Source organism: Mizuhopecten yessoensis, unplaced genomic scaffold (genome assembly GCF_002113885.1).
Source record: "Mizuhopecten yessoensis strain PY_sf001 unplaced genomic scaffold, ASM211388v2 scaffold2597, whole genome shotgun sequence".
In the NCBI taxonomy this organism is placed as follows: Eukaryota; Metazoa; Mollusca; class Bivalvia; order Pectinida; family Pectinidae; genus Mizuhopecten; species Mizuhopecten yessoensis.
Window position 1 is genome coordinate 2,572 of NW_018404625.1, and position 23,447 is coordinate 26,018.

The 23,447-nt window shown below is 34.8% G+C and overlaps 1 protein-coding gene across 2 annotated transcripts in view; it reads left to right on the forward strand.

Annotated features, from left to right (window-relative positions):
* The first annotated feature begins 257 nt into the window (after positions 1-257).
* LOC110446152 (alpha-(1,3)-fucosyltransferase C-like) overlaps positions 258-23,447 on the forward strand; it is a 29,796-nt gene continuing 6,606 nt past the window's right edge. The window contains exon 1 of one of the 2 annotated variants that reach the window (XM_021491153.1): positions 258-308. In XM_021491153.1, the coding sequence (XP_021346828.1) occupies positions 295-308 (14 nt within the window). In that variant the 5' untranslated portion in view covers positions 258-294. Of the gene's footprint in view, positions 309-6,848; positions 7,015-23,447 lie in introns of those variants that run through there. The other variant, XM_021491152.1, reaches the window with a different exon arrangement.

Genomic DNA, 23,447 nt, shown 5'->3' on the forward strand with positions numbered 1-23,447 from the left:
TTCCATAGCTTATCTACGTTGTTCTGCCATCATGAAATTTTGTTAAAAAAATATTTTTGTACAGGGAAAGGGCTTGATATAAGTTGTAAAAATTGTGCCCAATTCCATTGCTATGTGAAAAAGCCTAAAAGATATGTTTAAATCATCCAGTCAGCTGATTTCAACATAAAAACATATAATAAAAAGACGTCTTTTGAATGCGGATATTTGTTACCCACTGTCGGTTTTGTATTTATTAAATCAATATCGATTCCGGTAGCAGACGACAGACTGAAGTGCAGACAAATTGTAAACATGATCAATCCTAAGTAAGTAATTGATATTCTTTGTATTTCTATGATAGATCTATATAGTATAAGTATATGTAATTATAAATGTTTAACACCGTTTATGCAAAAAACTAGAACAGTGTTTGAAGAATCCATCTTTCATTCAAACTGCCTACTGGTTACGTTAGGCCTTTGGCACAGGGACCCGTAAATTTGATACAGCTAATGTTATATGAGCATTGAGGATGGCATTTTTACCGAAAGCCAAGNGAGGATGGCATTTTTACCGAAAGCCAAACTTGTAAAATTACTCTGAACACCTTAGTTTAGGTCCAAATATACACTGTAGCTGGAGCAAATTCTCGGGTACATGTGGCCTAAGGGTATGCAGTGCCATTCCCAGTGGTTTACATTGAAAAAACAGTGACGAAATTGTAAAAACGCCTGACTGCAAAGTGAGAATGGCAACTGCAAATATACAAAAATGAAAGGATTGATTTCACTGTGTATCGGTAGATTTAGATAATGTTCTTGTTGTACAGTTATGTCACATATGATTCTAAGAACAACTCGAAAAAATATTTATCCTAAATACCAATCTTCTCAGACATGTAACTGTTATATTATATTTCGCCATGTCAATCAACGTTTTGCATATAACATGAAGTGGTTATCTTGTTACACACAAAGTCACGAACGTGTGTCTGAGTGACATAAAAATCTGAAATCTGCAAATCTTCATGCTATACTAACGTGGTAAAAGTTTGTTTGTTTGTTTGTGTTAAACGGCCCATCGACAGTTGTGGTGGTTCAGGGCCATGGTGATTTATTAGCCACTTGGCCCGAAGGGAAGGGCCAAGTGATCAGCTTATGCCGTGGTGCGGCGTCCGTCGTCCGTCTGTAGGCCGTCCGTCGTCCGGCGTCAATATTTTACTTTAAACAACCTCTTCTTAATAACAAAAATGCCTAGGGTGATGATATTTGGTCAGAAGCAATCTGGGATGAAGGGCTACCAAGTTTGTTCAAATAAATGACCTTCACCAATTTTCAAGGTCACAGGGGTCAAATATGTTAAAAACTTTAAACAATTTCTCCTGAATAACCAAAATGCCTAGGTTAATGATATTTGGCCAGTAGCATCCTAGGATGAAGGGCTACCAATTTTGTTCAAATGAATGACCTTCACATAAATTCAAGGTCACAGGGGTAAATTGTCTAAAAAAAATAACCTTTAAACGACCTCTTCTCAATAACCAAAAGGCCTAGGGTGATGATATTTGGCCAGTAGCATGCTGGGATGAAGGGTTTCCACGTTTGTTCAAATGAATGACCTTGACTAAAAGTCAAGGTCACAGTCGTCAAATATGTTAAAAACCTTTAATACAACTTCTTCTGAATAACCAAAAGGCCTAGGATGATGATATCTGGCCAGTAGCATGCTGGGATAATGGACTACCGAGTTTGTTTAAGTGAATGACCTTTGTTCATTTTCAAGGTCACAGGGGTCAAATATGTTAAAACCTTTTAATGACTTATTCTGAATAACCATGAGGCCTAGGGTGATGATATTTTGCCAGTAACATGCTGGAAATTAGGACTACCGAGTTTGTCCAAATGAATGACCTTTGTCTATTTTCAAGGTCGCAGGGGTCAAATATGTAAAACTCTTTTAATGACTTCTTCCGAATAACCAAGAGGCCTAGGGTGATACTATTTGGCCAGTAACATTCTGGGATAAAGGACTTCCAAGTTTGTTCAAATGTATGTCCTTGACTTATATTCAAGGTCACATGGGTCAAATATGTTTACAAGCTTTCGCAACTTCTTCTGAATAACATAAAGGCATAGGGTGATGATGTTTGGCCAGTAACATGCTTGTATGAATGGCTACCAAGTTTGTTCAAATGAATGTCCTTGAATTAAATTCAAGGTCACAGGGGTCAAATATATTGAAAACTGTAAACGACTTTTGAACAAACAAAATGCCCAGGGCAATGATATTTGGCCAGAGGCATGCTGGTATGAAAGGCTATAAAGTCTGTTCAACTTAATGTCCTTGTTAATATTCAAGGTCAAATGTGTCACATGTTTAAATCTTTTAATAGATTCTTTTGAATCAAACACTGGTATTTTGTCTGTAGCTGTATCTTAGTCCACTTTTAAGATAAATGAGTGAACAATATAACTTTTTATTATAGGAGAAATACATTGATATCAGTGTTTGCATTACAAATTTATTTGCTGTAGTAGAATAACCTTTCCTAAAGCCAGCTTGGCTTGAAATTCATTTTCAATATCATTAAAAGCATAATTATAAATGTATTTTGAATTTTCTGGGTGTAAGTAGCGCTGGTCGTTAATGAAGCTCTCAGTCTTACCGTTTGGTTCTTTCTTTTCGCCTCTTTCATGACAGGATTTCTTATGGGAACTGTTCATTGACGTGATACATGGGGTTGGAGTATAATTTAGTGGGAGCCGCTTTAATACTCTGTACTATGTTATGATATAGAATTCTTGCCTGTCACCCAAACTATGTTATATATACATTACCTTTTGTAACACACATTTATGTGTGTCTGAGTGAGAGAAAAAAAAAAATGTGAGAGAAACAAATCCTATAATGTAACAACAATCAGTTTGATCAATACAGTTTATTTCCCAGTAATTATAAAATATGATAATTTACAATAAAAATAATATGTACGAAAATATGATGTCATGTATGCTTTACAACCAATTCCTTTGCGATCGATGTTTTTTTGTGGTTTTTTTTTTGGTAAATTGTTATTATGTTTACTTTTAACGTTTAAGTAATAATAATAATAACTAGATTTGATCAAGATCAAAACACGGGATTTCCAACAGGAAAATGATCAAAGATATGTTCTCTGACTGACGATCGCTTCCCTTTGCTTTCCTTCTTTGACCAACCTTACCATAGGGTCAAGTTATTTCTGAACAGTCAGCATTGATAGAAAGCTGTTTAGTGTTTCTTTCTTCCGTCCCCCTTACGTTTGTGGGAACCTTATTACCTTTGTGGGGACGTTATTTACTTGAGGTAGTTGTGAATGTCAGCGACACCAAACCCAGTACACACAGTGATAGTCCTGGGCAATAGTGAATGACAGCTCTGTTATTTGGATACAGTACACCAAACAACAGTAGGTATGATGATAGTTACACAGGCAATGGTGATTGACAGCTCTATTAACCCCTTTAAGTTCAGGGGTCATAGTGACTGGTGCATGGAGGTCAGCGGTTATAGCGACTGATGATAGGAAGTAGTTCAGGCGTCCTAGTGACTGGTGCTTGGAGGTCAGCGGTTATAGCGACTGATGATAGGAAGTAGTTCAGGGGTCATAGTGACTGGTGCTTGGAGGTCAGCGGGCTTTGAATTTGACATGTTATCTGATAACATGTCATGGAAAAAGTAAGCCCCGACCAAGATCTACCAGAAGTATGAAGCGGTCAAGCAGTACACCGAAAGCGTTCGAAGTTATGGTCGTTCGAAAAACGTTTTTAAAAACTCTATTTTTAGATCTGTGACCTTGACCTTTGACATTATGATCAGGAATTTGTTCACATACCATGTGATTCTTGTCCTCTAATACATACTGAAATATGAACGATATATCTTTATTCGTTCTTGAGATAGAGTGTCCACAAGATCATTTGACCCCTGTGACCTTGACTGAAGGTCAAGGTCAAAATGCTGAACTCTATGTGAGGCCAAACATACATACTATAGATGTGCCAAATATCAACCCTGTATGTGTCTTAATGAAGGAGAAGAAGCGTTTTAGTATTTTTTTGGAAATTTTGAATTTTGGCGGGAAAATGGAATATTCAAAGTAGCATAACTTCGTCATTTTTGATGCTATGACCTTGAATCTTTGGAAATACCTTCATTAGAACATGCCCTTTGTGATGTGAAAAAAAATGAACTTATTTTGATTTTTTCATTGTTGACCTATATTTGACCCCATAGCGAGGCTTTTAACTTGAGATATTCTCTGAAATCATGTCGTGGGAAAAAGTTAGCCCCGACCAAGCTCTGCATGAAGTATTGGGCGTTAAAGCAGTACAACAAATGGTTTTGAAGTTATAGACATTCGAAAAACGTTCAATAATTCTCTATTTATAGATCTGTGACCTTGACCTTTGGAGTTACGATCATGATTTTGTTCGGGTATTGTGAGATCGTTGTCCTTTATCATGTACTGAAATATGAACGTCATATCTTTGTTCGTTCTTGAGATAAAGTGTTAACAAGATATTTGGAAATAATCGTAAGAAAAAACAGAAGCATCACGTGACTTGGAGAACCGTCTCCCCCTATACAAACAAGGGAATGGTATCGGCCGATATGAAGATAACATTTCAAATCCTTAATCAGAAATTAATGACGAAAATTGACTCATACCTGTAAACACTCAATATTTCTCCCCGTGACTCTTACCAACATTGGAAAGGGAACTGGAATTCCGTTGACGTAGATCCGGTCCGTGTCCGTTTCATATCGTGCTATAGTTAATGCACTGCTGTTAAAGCATGGCTAGTTTAACGAGTTTTAAACACAAATTTTCAATATATATTTTTGTAGATATACGAAATATACTTTAATTCATAATTACTTGTCGATCTTATAGTATAACATCTTTAAATCTCTATACTTCACAATTTTATTGATGAATTTCAGTGTTTTCTTAATAAGTAATTTGATTTTTAAGGTCAATTTGGGGCCTTTTTAAGGCACCTTCCGCTAGATAATTTCTGCTGTTCGTTTCCTGAAATAAATGCACGAATCACGTTTTTCCCAAAATCAGCAGACACAGGCCCCAGTAGGAAAGGGGTTAAAAATCACTGTTTTAATATTTACCAGATAAAAGTCAATTTGGCATTAAATAAAGCTATCATGGCAAGATTTAAGATTCTGAAAATTCACATATGCATATAAACAGCCATCCGGTTTCTGTGTTTCATATAAACAGACAATCAGGAAAGATACACAAAGATAATCATCTAGCTGTGTTATTGTGTTACCATTATATGTTAAATCATTAATTAGACCACAATTCTTTTGATAACTAGACTTCTTTGCAGTTACAGTTTGCTTTTGTTTAAAAAAAAACCTCCATGAAATAAATTTTTAATATGCATCATATGAACAATACGATGACGTAACAAATTCACGGTACATTGATGTCTATTAGTTCACCTGTAATTGCTGGGCATAAACACCCGAATGCAGTAATGATACTAGAATTGACCCAGGGGTCGGGCCACAGCCCTAGGGACCGACAGATTTCTTCACGGTAACTTTAAGAAAAATGCTCTTTTTCTCCCGATAGGCCATTCCAATAACCCAGATGGAGTTTGTAATGATCTGAGGGTCCGTATTATCAAGGTGATGTGGCATTTATGGGAAAATATGCCGTTGGCAACATGATCCTATTGAGTACTGTGTAAAAATATCAATAATCATCTGGAAGACACACAGGCACGCACAAGTGTTGATACCTTGTTTGGATCTCAGTTAGCATCCGCAGAGCTTAATTGACACCGACTGCAAAATCAGATTTTGGTATTGATTGATATTTGTATTGATTTTATGTAAAAACATGAGAGTGGTCGGTCGGGTGGTGCAGTGGATAGCGCGGTTGTCTTTCACCAAGGCGGCCGGGGTTCGATTCCCCGATCGGACGTGAAAAAGTTGGGGTTACCTGCCCGACCACGTGGGTTATCTCCGGGTACTCCGGTTCCCTCCCACACAAAGACCCCCACGCGCTAACATCCGGGCCAACAAGAGTGATTAATATAAGTTGAAATAATTTTTTTCGTAATTGTTGTTAAATAAATTAAGTTTATATTTTACATGAGAGTGTTCCTGTTCATTAAAAAAAATAACGTTTAAAGGCGAATTGAACGACAGTCTTCTGAGGGAATAAATGTAACCAGAGCGAGTACGGGATTCGAACTCTGAACCCCCTTACCGTCGCTGTAACTAACAGCGCTAATTGATCTTCAAACGAAATTAAGGAGAAGTTACTCTAAATGTGTAAGGAAAATTGTGGTGGAATTTTGATTTTCCTGCTATATTAACATCTGTTCGATTACTACACATTTATATGGACATCTGTCAAGTTATGTCTGATGGTTTTGCATCTGTAACAGGAAAGAGAATTGTGTGCTTCCACCGGGGTCCGAACCCTCGATCTCCTAGTCGGACGCTCTACCACTGAGCTAACGGGAAATTCCCTACAGCTGACGCTTGTAAGGCAACCTAATAAATCCACATCTTTTACACTACTCCCCCCTTTTTAAATGGTCATAGGAACGTGTTAAGTCCCTGTGAGTCAACCCTGGGTATCCGACGATGCATTTCTACCATGTATATATTTAAATGTACATGAACGGAGACGATTATAATAAAAAAAGATAAACATAAAATGCTTATGATACCAAATCAAATTAAAAAGCAGAGAGCGAAAGTGAGCGTAATCCATGGATATCGAGGTTGCTTAGCATACGGAATTAGGTTTCCGCTTGAATAATTCATACTGCCGACATCACCACTGGCGAGTGTCGATAGCAGTCAATCCTTAGTATAGAATCGACCATGAGGGCTGCTACATACCAAAGGCCTTGCTGGAGATTATAATACCTGTAAAAAGGTGCTTTATTTACACATCGTGAACATGTCGTTGGAAACGCAGACAGGAAAAACGTCCTATCTAATCCCCAGGTAAAAAACACATTCATTATTTTTTCTAACCGTTAACATATAAATAGTTTTTACTGAATTCGGCCTATACAATGACTGTTATATATAATATATGTAAGTGTGCTGGAAGAAATAGTTATCGGATTTTGCACAATCTGTTTTTGGCTGAAAGTCAACTACAATGTAATATAGTCACCATGCTGTGATTTGTTGACGGATATTAAATGGTTTTGCATTTTGGGGAAACTAATAATATTCTGTTAGGTCTTAAATAATATTACATATCTTAACAAAGATCATTTTACCATATAGTGTAACGGCTGCAAAGGTGAGACCAAATTCTGCGTGATGTTATGTACATTGTATTAGATATCAGTCTAGCGAGTCTTCATTCATCAAAAGTCAACAATGGCAAGTGCCTATCTCTACAACCTAAAAATATAATTCTTGTTGGTCTGTCCTTGTTCGGTGTATTTAGCACTTGTCCACATCTGTACTTGCTGACCAGTATGGATATTTGTCTAGGAACTATTTGTTAGCTAGAAGTTCACCGACAGCTGCCGCTAAAACGTATATATGGTTGTACAGTTAAGGATTTCTTCATTACTGACTAAAAACGCCAAGAAAACATTGTCTCTTGTCAGTTTTTCGACATGAACAGTTCATAAGGGTATCAAATTATATTATCATTTTTTTAGCAAGATTATAAAAAAGAATTTACCTCACTAAATCGTCCCTTTAAAGCAAAACAAAGTAAGGTTATAAATTTAAATTAAGATTTTCATCACCAAAGAAGCGTGACTTTTATTGGCTTTGGAAAAACTAGTTTTTTTTAAAATGACCTAAGAGAGAGTTTACCCGAGACGCAGTCATCTATATATAATATATCATGGCAAATGCCCTGATAATTCAAACCTTATTATTGTTTTATAAAGTATATCTGATTGTAATGATTTTTTCATCGATATAGACATTAAACACTTTTCAGTGAGATATCACTATAAAGTGTGTATCGGATCAGCGCTATCACAAGGAGGCAAGCACACCAACAAACCATGTCTCCAAACCAAACTAAACCAAGCCTGGAGCAAAGCATTGCATTTCAGGGATTGTTTGCTTCATCATATATAACGTTGCTGCAAACCAAGATTTTTAGATTTCAAGATTTTTATTACCACTCAGACACACAATATGTGTTACATGAGGAAATAAAGTTGCAGATATGGCAAATGAAGTACAATATACATATTTATATACACAATGTCATGTATAACTGCAAGAATGGACAGTTCAATTTAGAGCCGGTGTAACATGAAAAAGTGACCCGCGTAGAAAAACTACCCGGGGTCCAAATTTCACGCAGAAATCTTACCCGGGCATCCGTAGAAAACAGACCCATAATCGTTGAAAAATGACCCGAAAACCGATTAAGATTTCTACGGATTTTTTTTTTTTTTTGTAAAATTATGTAAATTTGAAATTGTACCTATAATCTTGTCCAGTTAGATCAAACGTATGTAAAAACACGAATTTTCGCCCAGAATGCTTAGTTTTATTCCAGGATGATCCAGGGAGCTGTCCAAATCCAAATATTTTGAAGTTATGTCTAAATACCGGTATATTGTTCCGGTTACACACACACAACCTCACATACCCTCACACACAACCTCTCCCCCGAAAAAAATATAGGAGCACTCTGATACGATCTGGGGCACATTGTTGGTGTTTAATGATGCTTTACTATTGAATCACTTTTATGTATTATTCATTCGTTCTCAATTGAAAAACAGTTGAATCAGTTTAAACAAATTCCAGTATGAATAAAAAGCATCGGCGAGTATAGCGATGCGGCATTTACCTTTTGGGGCCCCATAGGGGAAATAGAGGTGAAACCTTTGAAATCCTTCTTCTACCACAGGTATTTAGAGATTTCGTCCCAATTTGGTTCGGAGCATCCTTGGACAAAGGGTACTCAATCTTGTTAAAATGGTGGGTTTGGACCCCCTGGGTGGAGAGGGGCAGGCCTTAATAGGGGAAATAGAGGTAAAATCATTAAAACCCTACCTTTTCCGTCGGGATAAGGGGGTTTTATCCTTATTTGGTCTCGGGCATCCTTAGGCAAAAAGGACTTGATCTTGTATAGACGGTGGGTGGGGACCCTTTGGTTGCAGAGGGGCCGGGCTCAAAAGGGAAATTGAGGTTTTAATCTTTAAAATCCTTCTCCTTATGTACCATTTGAGGGTTCAACTACCTTGAACGGTGAGGGTCAACGGCACCAATTTGTGTTAGGACGAGGACATGTGATAACGATAGTGCCGTCGCTGGGGCTCGAACCCGAGACCCTTGGCTCTCCAGCCCGATGCTCTACTGCTAAACTAAAGGGAAATTCCCTACAACTGACGCTTGTAAGGCAACCTAATTAATCCTCTCTTTTACATAATACATGTAGTCACTGATGCTATTCGATGTTAAGCTTCCGAACAGATCTAAATCATGGCCTATCATTTGCCCTGTCATTTTAGGCTATACTAATTTCTGTTCTGATTGATGGACCAAAATAAAAGTTGTTTAATTGAATATAGTAATCGTGTTCTTGAAGATGGGGGAAAATGCCATCATCTTCCGGAAAACGGCTGCTGAAGACTGGCTTCAGATTAGTCGAAATGTATACATTGTCCAATATCACTATGTAAAAGTGTGCAGTGTCACTACGAACACTACTGCAATCTGCGTTGATTTTTTTTTAATTTGACAATGTGTCCGTGTTAGGTCGGGTTCTGAATGGTCGTCATTTAGATATTGACCGATGTTATAGATTTGGTATGTAGATGTATTATGTAGGGTTGTCAACGGTTAGCCGGTTAACCGGTTACTCGGGCGAAAGATCACGAACCGGTTACCAAAATCCTTAACCGAAAAGTCGGACATTTACTTACCCCTTTTGGGAGCCCCATGTTTCCCTGGCTTAGACCTACACACTATCTGCATTTGCATAGATGCCACCAAAATTGCATAGTTTTGTAATAAAAACAGTGTACAGGGATTACATGTTAGTGTTAATTTTGTACTCTAATTTAAATACTGACAAAGAGATGTCGACAATAACATTTAAAAAATCTATTTTATAAAACAGATTTTAAAAGGAAGCCAGAATACAACATATCAACTTTCTGAGATAGAAAATGTCTTTACATGCGAGATGTAAATATAATCTGAACAGTACACACTTGAATGAGCAAGCATGTCTTAAAACGTTTGTCAAGTAAATTTTGTTCTAAAGAATAATATTACCGCATAAAATTTAGAGTACAGATAACTGTAATTGAATCCGTCTTACTGCATTCCGACATTCGTTGTCCATGACATATACTTACTGAGGTAACATGCAATTACATGCAATCCTGTGTAAACCTCGAAATACACGAGTAAACTATCATGCTGATCAATATGTACATGTATGTTTGTGGTGTAAATACGTTTCAGATAGAACATTTTCCAAACATATAATGTATTTGTTGCTGTTTATTATTTAACTACCAAATTGACCGATTAACCGGTTACTCGATCGGTAGGACAGTAACCGGTTACAAAAATAAGACCGGTTTGACAACCCTACTATTATGGCATTGCGATCATGTTCTGATCCATCACTTGCGACTACTTGGTTAGCCTCGGCACCTTATGGTGTAACGGTTCCTGTTACGAGTAGATATTGTTAAACTTTATAATAAAAAAAGGAAATGTATGTACCCTTCCAGAGCAATGATTTCACATCTGCTTTAGTAAGTTCATGTTGTGTAAAACTTCGTGTCCTTTGTTAGTTATGACTTGCATATTATTTTATATACGGTATATCTCGCTCAAATTGTCTTTTGAAAACGTCTCTATGTTTAGGATACTTAGTGGATTTAAAAGCATATAAATAATAGATAAATAGATAAATACAGGTACTGCCATCAAAAGACGTGGTAGCATATGTGTTAATTCTCTTATACTAATAAATAATAAATAATATACAACCGGAATTTATTACCGGAAGTAAATCTTCAGTGGGGTGCAGAACAGTTTAAGCTTCTTGGAGTAGAATTTCATGTAGACCTACATAGGATACCAAAACTAAACTTTGATAAAAAAAACTTGTTAAGCTTAAATCTATTATTAATTCATGGAAAAGAAGATCTATTACTCCTATTGGTAAAATACATGTCATAAAGTCATTAATGGTTTCCCAATTTAATCACTTGTTTATTTCTTTACCAAATCCCAGTGACAAATTTCTTCATAAACTCAATTGTATCCTTTATGAATTTCTTTGGGATGGTAAGGTTGATAAAATAAAGAGAGATGTTGTTGTTGAAAATTATAGAGATGGAGGTCTTAAGATGGTACACTTATTGTCATTTATAGAATCTTTAAAATTAAGTTGGATAAGGAGGCTTCTCCAAAAACAAGGCAAATGGCAGGAGATATTAAAAACATATATCAATATTGATCTTCTCTTTAACTGTGGTAATAAATATATATCTATATGCCAAAATACAAGTACAAATTTGTTCTGGAAAGATGTATTTAAAGCATGGAGGAGACTTTCTTATAAGGAAGATCTTGTAAGGGAAAAGGGACAATCGTTTTTAAAATTGCCTTTATGGTATAATAAAAGTTTAACTATAAATCAGAAGTGTGTATTTTATCCTGAATGGTATAGATGTGGAGTTAGTATTTTTAATGATTTGATAAAAAAATCCCCCGCACATACATTTTATACACATGATGAGTTTAATAACAAATACAATTTAAACACAAACTTTACCAGATGTATATTGGAGTAGCTGGCTATAGGTGTACAACTGGCTTTATACATTAAACTGTCTAAAAGGTGTATTACACACATGTACATGTCACAATGTATTTTATTATTATTATAATGAAAAATACTGGAGCTTAGTGAAATATACACAATTGTTGTCAGAGCACCACACATGTTCTATCCCATGAGTAGGAATATGTGTTTTTCCAATATGCTATTTTTTCTCGCATCAAATTCATTTTATGTGTTTCTTGCAATTGTGTCTCTGTCTCTAATAGGTACTTCTTGTACCAATGATGTTTTGTTTTTGTTCTTTATATTTGTTGGTGTTTATATTTTTGTAACCATCTTGAAAGGTAGGAGTCTTAGTGTGAGTAATAATTTTTCCGTTTTGAGCCTTGGTCGTAGAAAGTACTAGAGTATTGTCGTTGAATTGTCAAGGTTTGGATGATATCAATAAGCGTAAGGACGTATTTTCATACCTGAGAACAAAAAAATATGATATCTACTGTATTCAAGATACACATTTCTCAGAAACCCCCCAGAAAAGTTTATTAGGTCAGAATGAGGATTTCACTGTTATTTTAATTCGTACAAGTCAAATTCTATAGGGGTAGCCATATTACTTAATAATAATTTTGATGCGAAAGTAACAAGAGAGAAAAAGGATTTTTCAGGAAATTTTCTTGCATTAGATTTAGAGGTAGAAGGTAAAAAGATAACAGTGATTACATTATATGGTCCAAATATTGATACCCCAGCTTTTTATGATAAAAAGCAGAAACAATAAACGAATTTAATAATGAGTGTTTTCTCATATGTGGAGATTTTAATTTAGTACTTAATTAAAGAAAAGACTATGATGAACTTTACAGACAAATAAATAATCCTAAAACTAGAGATAAACTTCAGGAACTTATTGAGGAATTTTACATGGTAGATATCTATAGGGAACAACACCCAGAAACTGGAAGATATACTTAGAGAAAAAGCAACCCTCGTGAACAAGCACGTCTAGATTTTTTCCTTATATCAGAAAATGTATTATCCAGTTTATATGAATCCACTATTGAGCCAGGATAAAGATCAGATCATTCGATACCAACTATTTTTCTAAAATTTAATGATTTCAAAAAAAGGAAAGGGCCTTTGGAAGTTCAATAACTCTTTACTTCAGGAATTTGAATATTTAGATCTTGTCAAAAAGTCTATAGAGGAAATTTAAGTGCTATTCCAGTGTACCAAATTGATAGCATTAATCTCATTCCTGATACAGATATCCAATTTATAATTAATGAACAGCTGTTTTTAGAGAAACTTTTGATGGATATAAGGGGCAAAACAATACCATACTCTTCATACAGGAAAAATACAACAAAACATTCGAGAAAATAATCTTAAAGATGAGATAAAGATTATTGAAGATTCAGAAAGAATAGATTGGGAAATGTTAGAAAGGAAGAAAAGAGAACTAGAAAGCATTCGACTCCATAAACTAAAAGGAGGCATAATCAGGTCTAAAGCAAATTGGATAGAAGAAGGAGAAAAAACAACTAATTATTTTTTTAAATCAGAAAACAGAAATTTTAAATCCAAAATTATACCAAGAATAGTAAAAGAAAATGGCACTTTAATTTCTGATCAAGTAGACATTCTGAACGATTTTTTTTTTATGAAAATGTGTATAATAATGATGATACTATAGAGGAGGTTAACTTAGACAATCTATTTGAAAATATTGAAATTCCAAAGTTAAATGTTACAGAATCTGTATATCTCTATAACTGAGGCATCAAAAACTCTTTATAATATGAAAAATAATAAAAGTCCTGGGTTCACATTCGAACTTTTTAAGTGCTTTTGGAAACAGTTAGGTATTTTTGTAGTAAGATCTAGTAACAATAGTTATGAAAATGGTGAATTATCTGTAACTCAGAAACAGGGCATAATTACTTGTTTACCAAAGGGAGATAAGCCACGTCAATTCCTAAAAAACTGGAGACCTATTTCTCTTTTAAATATAGTATATAAAATAGCTTCTGGAACAATAGCAGGTAGAATAAAAACAGTCTTAGATAAACTTATTAATACAGATCAAACAGGTTTTATTTCTGGGCGATACATAAGGGAAAGAGGAAAATAATATACCAGGGATATTACTCATGATAGATTTTGAAAAAGCTTTTGATTCTGTATCCTGAAAATTTATTGATGAAGTATTGGATTTCTTTTATTTTGGACATAGTATAAAAAATTGGGTAAAAACTGATCCGATATCACCTTATATTTTTATCCTGTGTTCGGAAATTTTGGCAATCAAAATAAAAAATAACAAGAATATCAAAGGCTTAAAAGTACTTGAAGCTGAACAACCTATTTTACTTTCACAATATGCAGACGACACATTTTTAATTCTAGACGGATCAGAAACATCACTTAGAGAATCTATAAAAGAATTGAAATACTTTGTGGAGTACGCGAACACAGCATCACAAAAATGTGTGACACTTGACTGTTGGACTGTAGTGTATAATTGCGATAATAACTTTTTTGTTTTTTGTTTGGCCTTTTTTAATTATGATGCAACGATCCCACATATTTTGTATCTCGGCATTATTTGTTTGTGTTTAAATAATTAATAAAAATTACTAGTGCCAATTGGAGGGTAAAACAATTCATAAATATCATTTAAAGTTATGTCTTATCTACAAAGGGTAGCTGTACTGTACACATGTACTGAAAGTGTATGACACGATTCCTTAGAAGAGATATCAATAAAATTTGCCATTGGATTGAAAAATATTTTGAAAAAGATCACATTCCTAAATATTAAAAAAAGTGAATCTGAACGTGGATTCGAACTTGCAGCGTTCACTTCTTCTGGTCAAAAGTAAACTGCCGGACAGACACTGATATGGAAATGCAAACTGTTTTAACCTAAGAGACACCTGTCTTAGTTTTGCGAAACTTGATTAACCATGTTTTTCATTATTTTGAGCACTTTCCAAAACAGCCAAAGGAGGATTTTTAGTCTGGGAAACCCCATCACTTTCATAGATATATTCTCAGCAGTTCAAAAATTCATATTCAATTGGTTTGATATCTTTTCTGTGCATTATTGGTGCTAGTATTTATTTACTCATTAATTAATATTGTTTCCTGTATTCATAAGTTATTAAACTTATATTAAGCCCTTTATTGTTATATCTGTATTGTACATCATGTATGTAATGATTTATCATGTGTATATGATAAACAATATACAGTAGCCTTTTTGAGGTAATAAGTGTTTATTATTTAGTTTTATCAGTTTCGTACCCCCCAAAAAATATTAAAACTTAAAAAAGACATATCCAAAAAATATACATATCCTTAACCTAACATATCACATAAACTGAAAAGCTACAAGTCAGACATGTAACTTTCACACAGATAAGTTATGAAACAGTCTATAATTGGATTGCCATTTTCTTCCTATATCAACACCTTTCTTTGTTCTATAAAAAGTGGGGGAACTGAGAACACCCCTTCCAAAGTAATTGTTACAAGACCGCTCAAGGGAATTACATAATACAAGGAACAAAAGTGGGTCCCTTTCCAACTGCTGACAAAACCCTAGAGATTCGACTCATTATAATATTTGTCATATATACAGTAACCCCCCGCCCACTCTCTCTCTCTTAATTTAATTTTGAATTCAACTGGAAGGGGATTAGGGAATGGAACCACCGCTCATCAAGGTAGCTCTGCTAGTTACGCCAACTGCACTGTGGTCGGATATCCAGGTGTCGAATCCCGGTCTAGCTCCTTTGTATTTTCACACTTTGAACACTGATGTTGATTTATTTTGTTTTTATATTTATTTGTTTACATTAAATTAATTTGCAATGTGTAGGTTTTTTCTCTCTCTCTCAGAAATAGGACATTAAACCAAACAATACGATAACACACAAACACACACACACCTATATATGTATATACACACGTATCTACTACACACCGTGACAGGTAGAGTACTAGTACTAGATTTACATCAAATATCATACTTTTGAACTTCCCTTGTCTAATTCTTGTGTAATCAGCTTAAAGTATATTTTGCAAAGTTTTTCCTCATTATAAACATAAAATAGTTGTTCAAGTTTAAGCGTAGATGGGAATTGCCAATTAAATGGTTTTTAAAAATGTATATTAATCTTATCATTATTCTGTTTTACATATGGTAATACAATTATACTAATCTTCTGTATATATGTTACAACTTGTACATAGTCTCTAACCTCTCACTATTATTATTATTGTAACTCCCTGTCTCAATTTCTAACTGATGCACATGAGTGAGTAATTAATCAAAGCGCTGAGCTTGAATTCTCATCTCTCAGAAAAAAGTGTATGTATGTAATAAATGTGTTTTATTAAAGATCAAAATACCGTTAAAGCCAAGGTATGTACCGACATTTTCGATTAAGATAAAGTGTAAGTCACTCCAATAGACCACACAGATGTCGCTATCTTAAATCATTTTATATTTATTGCGCTCTTTTCAGTTTGCAAAATCACTCGAATACGCTGTATACCGTTAGATAGCAGTGTACATTAGACATGGCCTAATCCTATTAGGAATATAGGGCATGTCTCAAATGAACATGGATTTAGTGCGTTCATCATGCACAGCACACCTTAATATATTTACATATATATTAACTATAATATAAATACATTTTTTTTTTTTTTAGAAAACGTTTTTCAAACGTTCCCCCAGATTGCGGACTTTTGAAAACCATGGTCACCACAACAACAAAAAAACGCTAAAAAATACAAAAACAAAAAACTTACTAACTCCAAATTTGACTCCTGCAGATAGATTTTCTCTCTCATAAAACCTGTCTTAAGGACGTTTTAGCGTAGGTCATTCCTTTTGAATTTTCACAAAATTTACACATGTACTGAGTACAAACATAGTCTGCATGAAAAGCTAGCTTTTGTTGTGTATACACAAATTTGTTAATGGCCAAAACTATACTCTCAAACCAGAGACGTCTCTGCTCAAATCAATTGATTTTATTTTCTTGAAAAATGATAGTCCAATTCATCATGCATATTCCTCTTTAAGAGTTTATTTTGGATTTTGAAACAAATCATATTTCGGGGTTATTTATTGTACAAACACATCACCCATGGCCACCGTACGCTACTGTATACTGCTACCTCATAATCAGGAAGAGGATATCCACTCGCATGTTTCGCTTGACGTATTCTCCCTTGTATTCAGATACTATTTCCGGTTTAGAGTTACTTCCCCTGTCAAGTTGGGAGCTTTGTCCTTCATTTTGATGCTAAATCTCGTTCAACCAGACGCTTGATCACTTTCTCTGCGGCGTAGCTTGCGCAGACAACAAGAGTCTGGTTGAACGAGATTATTTGATGTTGTGCTGGTAAAACGGTGGAATGTAGGCTTTGTGAGGAATGTCGCGAGTTCGACTCTTGCAGTTTTCCTGCTCGCTTTTTCTATTTTCAAACATTCACATTTCAAACATATTTAATTCTGTAAAATGAATTGCATTATGTGACAGACTTAACCCTTTCGTCACTATGTACCTTTAGTAGACTCTACCATGCATTGATATGGATGAGCCCATTATGGTTTACAGTGTTGAAAGGGTTAAACAAATATTTCACAGCGGTGACAATTGTAGTAATACAGTTTAATGTGTGGGTACCCTGTACCTTAAATGCGATTATACAGTTTATGCTATACAATCTGTAACCCTAGTAGAACGACACGCAAGGGTCTTCATGCATGAACGATGACATGACATTGATCCTTGAAATGAACAGATGCATGGATATTTAACATTTTTGATAGAGGGGGTATACTATTCATGTTTTATTAAGCCAGTCGCCATCTCTCTGCTACCCTCTGCTTCTAAAGAACCTAGGAACTAGGAACACAGACATGATATTTTTGACAAAGGTTTTTGGAAGGTGGCTTGGTGGGGAAGGGGTTGGTTTCGGTGGTGGTGAGGACAGGATGGAACATATTCATGTTTTATAAAGTCAGTTCCCATCTCTTTGTTACCCTCTTCTTTTACAGAACCGCAACACCTAGAATAATGTTATTTGACCTTTACCAAATTGGGATGAATTATATCAAAATTATCCAAATACATTACCACGACCTTTATACAAGGTCACAGAAGTAAAGTTTTGTGTTATGAATTCTCATGCGTCTACCTTGGAAGGAGGGCTACTGAAGTTGTTCGGAAAATATATATTCACTTCTCTTTATGGTCATAGACATGTTAAAGGTTAAAACATTTGAAATATTTTCTTTTTACAAGGATCAAAGCCAAGTGATTGTGTTGTGATACTATTTTTCATAATAGTCAATATTTTATAAGCGGCATACTGGAAAAGACTGGAAGCTTTGTCTGTTACAGGTATATACACTGTATAGGTTTATGCATGGTATAGGATTTTACATTGTATAGGTTTATACATTAATATACGTGTGACGTTCCAGCAATATTTTGTCAGCGAAACCGCAAAATCTATTCTTTTTTAAAATGTATTGTTTTACATGATTATTTTTACCTCATGCCTCAACAACAAAAACAAAAACTTGTTGGCGACAAATTCCTTCCGTGTACCAATTCCTACTACGGCATCTGTACCAAGCAAGCAAGAATGAAAATTCAGATTTTTTTCCAAAACAAACTACAGAAACTGTGTTTGTATCTGTAGCCAAAATTGTTGAACAATATGAACCATGGCGGGAATTGGTTATTGGCGAGAACCAATTTATTACAATTACCGTTTTCCCCATAGGCTTCCATTTATAAGTGTTCTCTAAAGTTGAAACCAAAACTTCAAGATAAAAGTACCACAATTCTATAGGCACCTGCACATTGTTTACAAGGAATATATAGTATACGCTCTTAGTCTTTAGCTACCCTTATTTTAAAACCAAATAACAATAAAAACTGTTTCTTTAATAAAAAAAAAAAAAAAATGTTTTTTTAAAAAAAAAAAAAAAAAAAAAAAAGGATTTACGAGAGTCCTAGGCAGCGTTCAGTCGTGTCTGTGGTTTCAGCATGGCCAGCCGAAGATCAGTTCATTATGTTCTGATAATGCAGTAATTCATAGACAAGCAAGTGAAAGTGGTTTGCCTTAACTAACATATAAATGACAATCATAAATTTAAATAAGATTTTATGTGCCATTTTGGTAAAACTAAAAGCCAGTGAAAAATCTTCATTTGAGCTTGGCAACATTCAAGTAGTCAAATTATTCAATAGGCAAACGATTTCACTTTTAAAATCGGATTGATTTAGAGTGTAATATTTGTTCTGTGTCTGGTAAACTTTTTTTATTCTAAACAATGTCGCCACTTCTATCCATAAAACCCTAGCAACGGTCAACATTTATAAACCTTTCCGCTATGACAAAAAAAGGTCAATTGAGACTATATTGTTGTCTGAAGCACATAGACAGCTTGTACAGACAACCATTACTAATTTATTACTGATCGTGTCCGCACTATTTGCTGGTTCTTTATATAACTGTTTTTGCCCCTAAATTAGATATCGTCTGATAGGGTTTACACTATGTGTGTGTGTTTTATAGCTGTTAAGCATCATGTTTCTGTGTTTACTCAGGTGAGTGTCATCTATGGTTGTTTGGGGTTAAACGTCTTCGAAACAACCCGGGTCATATGTGTACGGGTGCCTAGGCAGACGCCGACTGAAACAGAAAGTAGATAGAAAAAAAGAAGACAGAAAAAATAGGAAACGAAAAAGATCATAAGTGTTGCAATTGGGGCATCAGATCAATTTTGGTCTCAGCCATGTCCCCTTCGTAAAAATACACGGAAGAGAGACCCCGATTCTACAGGGAGCCCCATATTAGTCGCTCCAATAAGATAACAAATTCAAATTCAAATTCAAATCCAAAAAATTATTTGCACATTTGTAACTTCAAAGTAGTTTAAAGGCATAATAGTAAAACACAGTGACATACATTCATAGACATATACATGTAGAAAAGTCGCAAGGTGATAGCTTATATTTCTTATATACATTAACATGAACAAAATTAACATAGCTTCAAATGGAAAATTTGATTTAAACATTTTTAGCTGCAAAGTCCATACTTTATACTGTCAGCAACAAACATAATGATTATATATAAGAAACAATCAACATACTATATACACATAAACATTAGAAAGATACATATTTACCATTTATCTTAAATGTGCATAGCATCCGACGTACTTAAAGATGCTTGGTATGAACAATGACTTTAACGAGAGTACTGAACGTGCAGTTTGTTTTGTTCTGTGTATAAAAGTCCATAAAAAGGTATGCAGATTTACTATGTGATTTGATAAAGGTATTAAGAACTTATAAGTTGAAACTAGTGTCAGAAAATCATCAAAATACATAATAAATAAATAAATGATCATCAGGTCAGCTATCCAAGTTGTATGCCAACCCGAATGCAAGACCCTGTCTCTTGTTCTGTTTGATTAAACTCAACATCGACACAGTAAGGTTGTAACTGGGCATGAAACGGTAAAATGGTATTCGAATCGGCTAAAGAAATCGACGGATATTGCATGGATGGTTTCTCATTGTCGTCGAAGTTTTGTTCTATGCTAGACTTTCCGATCCGTGTCAAGGGTTAGCATGCACATTGAACAATCATTGAGAGCAGTATCTTTGTTTTCTTACATTTCTTGTTCTTGTTCTTCATCTAACGATGACCAAAGTGTTATTGATGATAGTTCTAATAGATATCCCTTTGCGTAGGGACCAAAGCATCCTTATGGATCTTGTTGAAGACCATGATTAATTGTGGTTTATATTTATATTTTGCTTGTTGCTACGCAACTCCCCTTCTGTTTCAACAGTAGTGTTACCTAGTACACCGACGAGTTTCAGAGGGACGAAACAACAGTATGATACAGTGCAAGTCATTTTTGCCATACTGTATCTATTTTCAATATTTTAGGGTGCAATCTCCCGTGTATATGTGTGTGTGTGTGTTCCGATCACCTCTCTACGTGTTCAATTGGCGTGATTAGCGAGGACGTCAGAAAATCGATGAAGCTCTAGCTTCAAATGAGTAAGTTATTAGGCCTCGTGTATCACATTCTGTAAGTGTAAGTTTTTTTTCACTAACACACTGCTTGTAAATGTTTTCAGTTTAAGGTTCAACAAGCCCCTAAAAGACGCTATAGTCAGCGAAAATTTCATTCCTTTGATACTTCATCTTCAGAAACCCAAATTAAAAATCGGACTTCATATCTGTGTTTTGAAGATGTCGAACTTATACAATAGCTATTAAAATTGTGCTTAGTGAGGTAAACGAAGTCAACTATAAGGTATTTAGGCTGATGTCGTTATACATGTTAAAATAGTTCACAGAACATGTCAATAAAGATATAAATTTTATTTATTTTATAACAATTACACTGTGTAGGACTGACACCTGATATAGCTAGTACCGAAGCGGGCATGGACGCTAGGCACAGACAAGCCACGGGATGTTTTCCGATATTTCTAGTATTTTCTGGTAGCGTAGAGACAAATAAAGGAGCACAACAGTTATACAATGAACAATGTTGTATGCGATGCAGATGATTTGTAATCTATTTCATGCGATCTGAAGATATTGGTAAAAAAATGACTACAAAGTACCGGTACAAAATAATTTACAAAGAAAGAAGAAGAGATAACTATTAAAGTGTGACATATACGATGATGAAGCGGACGTTACTGGCATATGTAGTTCAGACCGGGATAAACAATTAATTGTCATATGTCTAAATGTAGTCATTACGATGTAATTGACTTAAATGATTTTTCGTCTGTGTACGGCGAATAGTTGTTGATACATTTTCAAGTGTACGGCGACTAGCATGTTAACAGTACGGCGAATAGCTGTACTAACATAACCATGTTTAGAGCGAGCATTTGTACTAGCTACGTGTTTATGTTGTTATACCATTGGAGTAACATACCAATGATGTTGCTTTGTAACACTTTTGAATGATATCGTAAAGGGAAAGGGTTAAGAATGTCGAAAGTCTTATAAATGCCGAGTTAAATAATGATAAGGAGTACCCATTTTTCACATGCTATAACACAACATAAGCTGTGACCATGACAATAGTGGTAGAGAGAGTTTAGTTGTATTTGTTCAGATAGACTGATTGCTTTATTATGACTCGCAAGCTACAAAGCAGCGAGCAAACATGCTTTTAAACACAAATAGGCAAGAAACAAATACCAAATTGATGATAAGGAAAAAACAACCTATTCTCAAACCAGCCGTCAACCGTTCCCTTAATAAGCAAACAAACATGTAACTTATAAAGAAATAAGCAAGTAAACACCAACACAAATCCGAAACAAGCCAAATTACCAAACACACAATCTAGCATACAACTCTTAACAAGCAAAAAAACAGAATAAAACAAAATAACAGAACAAATACACAAGCAAACACACCTTTTACAAATCCAGCAAGTAATCATCACCAAACATACAAGTAAAATACAAGCAACAAGAAAGCAAACAAAGAAAGAAAATAAACAATGGAACGGCAATTAATACAAACAAGCTAGCAAACAACCCAAAAAACCAAATAAAAATGTCGCCAGTAAAACTCAATTTGCAACATACCGACATCAGGATATACCGCCGCAAATTTCGAAAAACAGTGGGGTTATCCCAAAATTTAAATGCTGAGATTGAGATGGATATTTATAGATATTTTCAAATCTGTTATTAAAAAAGAAACAAATCTTTATCATACAACGGTTATCTAAACCTTGAACTGTGCATCCTGCACACAAAATAATGCGATGTATTTTTCATAATTAACCAATATATGAAGGAATTTTGATAAAAATCCTGTCAAAAATGAGGTCACTAAGGAAATAACAAATAATTTCTATAAAAGTTCACGTTGAACTTCACCTAAGCCTAGACATCATGAAACACGAATCCGTTCGCGCTACTCGTACACTTGATGTATGCCGATTTGTCCAACTCCTTTGTAGGATTAAAATTGCTTGAGCGATTACAAGAATTATGTTAAAAGGAACAGTGACCTTGACCTTGGCACACCTTAACAAAATCTCTTTGACTATGATCCTTTAAGAAATAACGTCACTAGAGCGATGGCAATATGTGACTTTTTATATATCATGTCCGAGGACTCGTTTCGACNAAAAAAAAAAAAAAAAAAAAAAAAGGATTTACGAGAGTCCTAGGCAGCGTTCAGTCGTGTCTGTGGTTTCAGCATGGCCAGCCGAAGATCAGTTCATTATGTTCTGATAATGCAGTAATTCATAGACAAGCAAGTGAAAGTGGTTTGCCTTAACTAACATATAAATGACAATCATAAATTTAAATAAGATTTTATGTGCCATTTTGGTAAAACTAAAAGCCAGTGAAAAATCTTCATTTGAGCTTGGCAACATTCAAGTAGTCAAATTATTCAATAGGCAAACGATTTCACTTTTAAAATCGGATTGATTTAGAGTGTAATATTTGTTCTGTGTCTGGTAAACTTTTTTTATTCTAAACAATGTCGCCACTTCTATCCATAAAACCCTAGCAACGGTCAACATTTATAA